Here is a 9,306-nt window from a genome sequence, read left to right on the forward strand (position 1 = left end):
ACTTTTATTGGAGAATCGTCATGTTTTGTTAAATATAAAAGTTTTCTGGTTTTAAATCTCTATGAGCTATTCCTTTAGAATGGCAATAATTTAAAGCTTGTATTATTTAAGTAATACTGATCTTGCCTCTACTTCTGTAAATCTTCCTTTTTCGATAATTCTATCAAATAATTCACCACCTTCACATATTCTATTTTTAAATAAAAATTAAATAATAAGTATATTCAAAATCATATTTTTTACTCCATAATTAAATAAACATTCCTTTCATCTTCATAAGTTTCATATAATTTAATTATATTAGGATGATCCTTTTATTTTTATAAATTATTATTTTAATAAATATAAATAAAAAATATTTACTAATGATCTTGTAATTTCAATTTCTGCTTTAAATCGTTCAGTATTTTTAACTTTGCTTTTAGGAATCTATTTTACTGCTCTTATAATTTTAGAGTCTTTTTTTTTTGCTTTAAAAACACTTCCATAGGTTCCACTACCTAAAACCTAAATTAAAATAATACAAAAAACATTTATGTATATATATATAAATATAAAAATAAATATATAGATTTATATATATATGCTTTAATATTTATATAAATATATAATTCATATATATAATATATATTTCTTTATAATTTGTATTATTATTGTATACTTTTTTAGAATCGAAATCATAATTATCCTCTAAACGTCCTTTACTTGATTGGATAAACCATTATCTTTTGAGATAGACATTTTAATTATCCATATTTTTATTTTTTATAATAATATAAGATTTTTTTTTTACTAATCTAGTTAATAAATTATAGTTAATAAATATATTAATAATAAATTTCAATTTAATATATAAATATATATATATATATTTTTATTTTAATTTATGTTTTAAAAATTTTTGCTTTTTCCATGAATTTTTTTAAAAATATTAATCATTAATTTTTACTTAATATTTATAAAAAAAGTTATTAAAAAAAAAAAAAAAATTAATTTTATTTATAAAGATATTTTTGATTTAGAAACATATATATATATTAATATTAAATAATTAATATGTATTGATTTTAAAAATCAATTTAAAATTCAATATTTTTTATAGAATTATTAATAAGAAATTTTCATATAAGATAAATTATTTATTTTACATTATAATAAGGAAAAATGATAATTTAAAAATCAGATTAAATAAAAAAAATAATTTTCAAAAAATTTTATATTTAAATAAAAATATATTATAATATAATAATTAAAAAAAAATATAAATATATTTTATTTTTTTACAAAAATTATTTTTTATATAATTTTCAATATTAAGTGAATAATTATATATATAAAATAAAAACCTTAATACATTAATACATACTTTAAATAAAAAAAATTAATATTTAATAATAAAAAAATATATAAAAAATAATTTAATTATATTTGAGTAAAAAAATAGAAAAATAATAAATATATTTTTTGATAAAAATAATATTTAAATATATATTTATTATTTGTGAATATATTAATTTTTATATATATATTTTATATTTATAAAATTATAAATTCTTTTATAATTTAAATTTAATATGATTCATAATATATTTTTACTTTTAATAATATTTATTTATATAATTTTATATTATTTTATTAATTTATTTTAATTTTAATTTTAATTTATTTTAAGCACATTATTTTTTTTATTTTTTTTGCTATTTTAAATTTTTAAATTTTTATTTTTAGATATATTTAATTTTATAAACTATTATACATTTTAATTTTTTAAAAATTAATATATTGATTCCTTTATTAAACACTAATAATAAAATGTTTCATTACTTTTTAATTATTATTTTTATCAACATATCTAATTAAATTTATAATAAAAACATTATTAATTTTATATAAATTTGTTCTCGCATTATACATACTTCATAATAATATATTAATATAAATACTTATAATATTTTATTAAATATTTATTGCTTTTAAATTATTTTTATTTTTAAAATAGATATATATATTTTTATTAATTATAAATAATTATTACGAAGTTTTATAGTTTTAGTTATTAAAATTATTTATTGTAAATATAATTAAAAATAATATTTCTTATATATAAATATTTTATTAATTAATATATATATATTATATTTATAAAGATTTTTATATAATTATATTACTTTAACTTTATTTAATAATAGTTGTTTTTATACTTATCAATAAATGTTCTACACTTATTTATGAAAACATATTAAAAATTTTTATAAATTTATATTCTTATTGAATTTTTATTAAAATAATAAAAGCTATTATGTAAATATCTTTTATATTATATTTTTATTATTTTTTATTTTTTCAATATTATTTATAATGAATAATTTTGATTTACTAAAAATTTAAATATTTAATTAGTTTAAAAAATATTATATAAACTATATAAAAAAACTTAAAAGTACATTTTTTTTTAATTATTCCTAATTATTATACAAATAAGTTTTTTATTAATTATTTATTAATGTATATGATTTATTTATTTTAATAAATAAATTAAATTTTCAATATAATTAAAAAATTGCTAATTTTCTTAATTTATTTTATATTTTATATACAATTAAATTAGAAATAAATATTTATTATATTAATTTAAATTGATTTAATAAAAAAAAATATAATTTATAGCATAAAAACAAACATATTCTATTAATGAGATTATTTGAATTTTAAAAAAATATTTATAATATTATAAAATTTTATTTCGATTATATATATTAAACAGATTATAAATTTATTTTTTTAAAAAAAATCTAACAGTTATTATTAATATTTTTGTTTTATTTTTATAATATTATTGATTTTTTTTTTATATAAAATTTTATATAAAACGCTATTTAAATATAAAAACTTTTACATTTATTAAATCAAATAATTTTATAATAAATAAAGTAATATTTTAATTTTTATTTATAATTATTAATTTTTTAAAAAAAATAACAATTAAAGGACATATGTATAATAATCCTTAAAACTTATCTGTAAAAAAAATAAAAATAAAAATAAAAATAAAAAAAGGACCATATTGAATTATAAAAACTACAATTTAAAAAAGAATATTCAATAAATGATGATTAGAGTATATCTTAAAAATATCCATTCGAATATATAAAATCTATAAAGGAAAAAATATAACATTAAACTCCCATATAAGTCACACAAACAGTCAATATTTTAATTTGAAGTATTTATCCTCATTTTATTAACAAAAACCAGATGAAATAAATGTTTAAAAAACAACTAAAAATAATTAAATATAATTAGTTAGAAATTTATGTTTATTAGTAAATATAAAACATTTTTATAGAAAACTGACAACTAATTTAAGAATTTATTAAAAAATGACCCTTTTATAACATGAGAAAATAAACGATATATCAAGCTTTTTTCATAAAAACATTCTTAATATAGCAAATACGAAATCTAAACTAATTTTAATAAGGTCTTATATATATGAAAGAATAGAAGAAACAATGAAAATAATCCCAATATATAATCCTTCTCATTCAGTGAAAAGAATTTGGGATTTGATGCATGCTTTGATAATAATATTGATTTTTTTTTAATTAGTTTGATTATTTTTTTTGATTATAAAAATTTAAATTATTCTTCTTATTTTTAAAACTTTTCTTTTTTAATATTTTCCATTGACATTCTTTTAACATTTAATACTGGAATTAACAAAAAGGGTATTATAATAAACTCACGTAAATAAATAGCCCTAAAATATTTACATAAAAAATTTATTATGGACCTTATTTCTATCACACCTCTTGCCCTAAATTTCTTTGATATGTAAATAAATTAAAGATCTTATTAAAAATTCTCATATATTCTTATTATTTCTAAAATATTTACCTTATACGACATAATCGAAAGACTAGCCTTTTATTTCAGTTTTCAAAAAAACAAAAAAAATCTAGTAGATCTCATAAAACTAATATTAATTATCTGTACTGTTTGTCACTTCTTTTCCGTTATATGGCATGGTCTAGCCTTATATGAAATTTAAGTTTTAGAAAGGTAAGATACATGGATTCATGCCTAAAACCTATTATATGCCAGTGTATAAGTTAAATATATTTATTCATTTTATTATTTAGCAACAACTATGATTACAGTCGGTTATGGCGATATCACCCCCAAAAATCCCATAGAGTTAACATTTTCAATAATAACAATGTTTTTTACAGGAATGGTCTATGCTTATAGTTTAAATTCAATAGGAAATATCATACAAAATATAAATAAGGCAAGTATAAAGTACTAAGAAGATATGGAAGTAATCCATAATTTTATGAGTTAGGAAAATATTGATACCTAGACTAGAATTAGAATTTCTAACTATATAGAATATTTACACAAAGTTAATATATACATATATATAAATAATATATATATAAATATTTATAGAAATCTAATGATTCTTAAAAAGAAAAAGAAAAACTAATTATCTAAAAACTATCAAAACAACTCCAAGAAGATATTCTAAAAGAAGTATAAGGTAAATTTCTTAAAAGTATTCCAATAATAAACGACTTTCTAACTGAAAAAACAAAAATAAATATCTCCCATATAATGGAAGAAATCCTCTATTCTCCTGGCGATTAAATTTTTCGTTAAAACGAAGACGATGATAATTCCATATACTATATTGCTAAAGGCGAAGTCTAATTATTATTAATATAAGGAATTTCTTAAAAAGAAACCTAAATAAAAAATCTCCAAAAAAAATCTTATTTTGGGGAAATCTCATTTATAACTGGCTAATAAAGAACCATAACTGCCCGCGCAAATGATTTTTGTAGAATTTTTAAAATCCAAAGAAATAAATACATCGAAGTAATAAAAAAAAATAATGCCGAATATGAAAACTTCCTTATGTTAAAAGAGACTATTATACTCAAAAATAAGTTTTCCTAAATTAAGTGTTATTAATGTAATATAACTGGCCATATGGCTCTCTAATGTCCCAAAACGCACTTTACAGTATCCAAAAACATAATTTTAAGAAAATATAATTAATCCCAAGCCATTTTAGTGAGAAACCCTCTTCCCAAATTTCGCAAAAAGAATACTATTAATGCCTTTTCGGACATAAACTGTTACCAAAAAGCTGTTTTTATAGTTTTAGAAAATAAAGACCTTGTAAACGCGCTAAATGTAAATTTTAATAATGAAAGAGACAATTTTTCTAACGAAGAACAGGTCAATAATTCCTCGAAATCCTTGGAAACTTTCTCCTATTCTAGCCAAAGTAGTCAAAGAAGCGACTATAGAAAAAAGTCATATGACATATAATAAAGCGATTTGAATGCCTTTTCCAGTCAATCTTCGAAAAATAACATAATGAAATCTAATAAATCTCTCAAAAGCGAAGATTCTTAAAAAGTAATTTCTTTTAATGATTGTCATTAAAATAATAATCATTAATTAAGTTTATTAAATTAAAGAATTTCAGCAAAATAAGTATTTATTGAAGAACTCTCAAATTTATTAAAATAGGGAAAAAAAATATCTTAAAAAAAAGAAGAAAATCATCTCTATTAATTATATAATATTATTTCTTTATAATAATAAGGCTCAAATTTTATTACTTTAAGAAAGTCTTTTTGTCCTTCTGTAGCTAATGAAATAATTTTAAATTAATAAAATAATAATTTAAATAATAAAAAAATACCATTTTAATATTCTAGATATGATACAATATAAACAGATTCAAAATCAGTAGTTTCGTAAATTAACAAAGTTTTTATTTGTAAAGATTTTGATAAACTTAAAAAATTTAATTTCTATTATACTTAGTTTAATTATGATATTGTAATTAAAAATTTTTAGTAATTTTAAATAAAAACTTTGGTAAATAGAGCAAGATAAATTTCATAATAAAAAAGTATTTTTAGGAAAAAACATAAAACAATTAAATAATTCGCTATGAAAAATAATTAGGCTAGTTTTGGATAAAATGAAAACTAATAAAGATCTTATTGAAAAAATTTTTTATAGAAAATTAAAAATATGTTTTATATAATATATATAATATATATATATTTATTTATAAATATATTTATAAATTTTATATGTATATATATATATATATATGTAAATTTTTATATACATAATATTTATTTATTTTAAATATATCTATATTTATTTATTTTTAAATAAAAAAATACAAAATATTTCATAAATCTTTAATATTTGTTTAATATTAATATAAAATTGAAATATTATTTATTTTTTTTTAACTATAGTATTTTTATATGATTTAAGACTATTTTTTTTTTTAATACTATAATTTTATAATTATTCTTTTTATAAATATTTTAATTTTATTATTATATCTTTTTAAGCATAAGCTTACTTTTATAAGTTTTAAAATTAATTTCATTTAATTCATTCAATATATTATAATTTTAAAATATCATTAGAATTTTTATTTTCTTTTATTTTAAAAGTCATATTTTAAAAAAAAAGAATAACTAATAAATTTTTTAGATAAAGATAATAAATATTAATATCTTTAAAAAAATAAATATAAACTTAAAAATCATAATAAATATTAAAAATATAATTAAAAAAGTATCTATTATGATTATTATTATTTTATTTTTATATATATTTAATTATTTATCATATTTTTCATTTCTTTATTATTAAATAAAACTTAAATATATGACTAATATTAAACTATATTTGATATAGTATGATTTTATGTAAAAAAATATAATGTATTATATAATATATTATAAGAATTGAAAAAAAAAAATATTATTTTTTAAAAGAATAGAACATTATATTATTGTAAAGTAAATGTTGTAAAAATATATTATAGATTTATTAATTCTAATTATAAATAAAATATACGATATTTAAATATATATATAAATATTTAATTTAATAATATAAATATGTATCCTTATATATATAAATAAATATATATATATATAAAAAAATATATAAATATATAAATATATAAATATATAAATATATAAATATTTCTGCTAAATTAACATATAAACTAATCAATATAAAATAATTTTTTTAAATTTATATTTATTAAAAAAAAAAATATTTATTAAAAAGTAATATAAGAATATATTAGTATATACAAATATATATATTTTTTTTTGTTAAATATAAAAAGTTTATAAAACTAAAAAAAATAAGTAAATGAATATAGATCGAACAAATTTTTATATACATCTCGATTAAATTATATAAAAAATAGAACTTTCTGATTTTATTTCCTTTGATTGTGAATTTTCTGGTACGTTTTTTTTTTTTTTTAAATTAAAGAAAAAAATGAATATACATATATATATATATTTAAGGCATTAGTACCGAAAAGTTTTAAAAAATAACCAAATATGACAGTGATGAAGATATATATTAAAAAATGAAGCATACAGTACAAAACTTTCATTTACTTTAAGTAGGTCTTTGCATATTCGAATATGATAAAATTTAAAGCGAATATATTGCATATCCTTATAATTTTTTTTAAATAAATCATATAAAACATCACCAGAATCAATAAAAAAATAACTTTTTTAATCCGAATGTTATAATTTTATGGCAAATAGTGGTTTGAATTTTACCTATATATTTTCTTAAGGTTTAGTAAATTATTTTTTTTTGATATTATAATATTTTCCATTTTTTTTTTTTTTTAAAAAAAAAGTCATTTTCAAGAATAAATGAAAAATAAAAAATAAGAAAAAAGAAAAAAAATACGGAATAGGTTTTAGTTAATAAAACAAAAAAGAATTCTAAGAAATTTAAACAAAACTAATAAATTTTATCAATTCAGATGAATAAAAAACACAAATAGATATTTAAAGTTAATATATATTTTAAAAACTTTTAAAGTAAATATATACATAAATAAATACATAAATATATATTTAAATATATATATAAATACATATATATACATATAATTATATGTATATATTTAATTTTTTTAAAAAAACATTTAAAAGAAAATAATTGAATCTAGATTTTTTATATGAACTAGAAATAAACAAAGGAGCTAACGAAAATCAATTATTAATTAAAAAAAAATAACTTTAGATTAAAAAAATAATCATAATTAAATAGAAAATCCTTTAGGATTCTCAATACTAATCTAATCAATAATAAAGGCCAAAAGACCCATAATAGGCCATTACATGGGCTTAGATTTATTTTATTTTTATGATCATTTTATAGATGAACTACCTTAAACATTTAAAGAATTCGTTATTTAAATAAATTAAATATTCCCATATATAATAGATACTAAAGTACTTGCGAAAAAACTTTAAAATCAAATAAAGTATCTTCCTTTAAATTTAGAAGGTTTATATAAATGTATAACAAACTAAGATAAAGCATTAAGCAAATTTAATAAGACAAAATTATCAAACAGTATTTTTTTTTTTTTAAAAAAAAAAAAATAAATAAAAAATAAAAAAAAAATAGAAGAATGTTTTTAAAGATATGAAAGTAATGGACAATTACATGAAGCCGGTTTTGATGCCTATATAACAGGAGCCTGTTTTATAGGAATGTGCTATTATTAAAAATTCGAATAAGAGAAAGAAATTCAATTGAAAAATATAACATAAAGGACTAAAAAGGGAAAAATAACAGATGAATATTAAAATAAAAGTGATTAGATTTTTAAATAAGTTCAAAATACATATTTTGATCCTTAATTTCCAAATTAAAATTTAAATTATATACATTTAAGTTAAGGAGGAGAATTCCATTTCGATCATTAAAAAGTCTAAAATATTAGTGATTTTGAAATTAATAATTGTGTCTAATTTATCGATAATACTTTATTTGTAATTTATGATTAATAGAAAGTTGATTTAGAATGGATTTTAAATCATTTCAGTAAATTTGGAGATATTTAGGTTACTTATATATATATATATGTATCAATTTTTATATATTATTATAATTAAAAAAAATAACAAATAACAAAAAGGTTAATATTGTAGATATTGGATACTGCTATGTTGAATATGAATAGTTTAATATTTTTGAAGGGATTGAAAATAAATTACTTCATATATTAAATGAACTAAAAATGAAAATATAACTATTTTTAAATATTAAGATAGAAAAAGATTTAAAGCTTATAAAATTATTGATTGATAATATATAATATTTATTTAATTAAATAAAAATATTAAATTTATTTTCTTTTGAATAAGATATCTACTTCATTTTTTTTTTTCTAATTATATTTTTTTATTAAAAAAAAAAAAAAAA

At 15.3% G+C, this 9,306-nt stretch overlaps 1 protein-coding gene across 1 annotated transcript in view, besides 22 other annotated features; it reads right to left on the reverse strand. All coding sequences in view use genetic code 6, as the record gives it.

Moving 5' to 3' along the window:
* IMG5_168880 (protein kinase domain protein) overlaps window positions 1-779 on the reverse strand; it is a gene marked incomplete at both ends in the record, with an annotated part of 1,896 nt that extends 1,117 nt beyond the window's left edge. The window contains 4 exons of the mRNA XM_004029972.1: window positions 1-190; window positions 244-311; window positions 364-507; window positions 662-779. The exon at window positions 1-190 is cut by the window's left edge and continues 64 nt beyond it. Of these exons, the coding sequence (XP_004030020.1) occupies window positions 1-190; window positions 244-311; window positions 364-507; window positions 662-777 (518 nt within the window). The remainder of the gene's footprint in view (window positions 191-243; window positions 312-363; window positions 508-661) is intronic.
* Window positions 539-631: a microsatellite.
* Window positions 780-798: 19 nt separating the features above from the next.
* Window positions 799-834: a microsatellite.
* Window positions 835-1,476: 642 nt separating this feature from the next.
* Window positions 1,477-1,541: a microsatellite.
* A 366-nt stretch (window positions 1,542-1,907) lies between these two features.
* Window positions 1,908-1,960: a microsatellite.
* Window positions 1,923-1,968: a microsatellite.
* An 838-nt stretch (window positions 1,969-2,806) lies between these two features.
* Window positions 2,807-2,853: a microsatellite.
* Window positions 2,854-3,025: 172 nt separating this feature from the next.
* Window positions 3,026-3,054: a microsatellite.
* A 2,612-nt stretch (window positions 3,055-5,666) lies between these two features.
* Window positions 5,667-5,718: a microsatellite.
* Window positions 5,672-5,727: a microsatellite.
* A 336-nt stretch (window positions 5,728-6,063) lies between these two features.
* Window positions 6,064-6,141: a microsatellite.
* Window positions 6,142-6,327: 186 nt separating this feature from the next.
* Window positions 6,328-6,390: a microsatellite.
* Window positions 6,338-6,390: a microsatellite.
* Window positions 6,391-6,907: 517 nt separating this feature from the next.
* Window positions 6,908-7,025: a microsatellite.
* Window positions 6,963-7,038: a microsatellite.
* An 868-nt stretch (window positions 7,039-7,906) lies between these two features.
* Window positions 7,907-7,985: a microsatellite.
* Window positions 7,912-7,973: a microsatellite.
* Window positions 7,915-7,996: a microsatellite.
* Window positions 7,917-7,983: a microsatellite.
* Window positions 7,927-7,993: a microsatellite.
* An 84-nt stretch (window positions 7,997-8,080) lies between the features above and the next one.
* Window positions 8,081-8,131: a microsatellite.
* Window positions 8,132-8,466: 335 nt separating this feature from the next.
* Window positions 8,467-8,504: a microsatellite.
* Window positions 8,471-8,504: a microsatellite.
* Window positions 8,505-9,306: the final 802 nt, after the last annotated feature.

Source organism: Ichthyophthirius multifiliis, assembly GCF_000220395.1.
Source record: "Ichthyophthirius multifiliis unplaced genomic scaffold scaff_1120509251249, whole genome shotgun sequence".
NCBI classification, from domain to species: Eukaryota; Ciliophora; class Oligohymenophorea; order Hymenostomatida; genus Ichthyophthirius; species Ichthyophthirius multifiliis.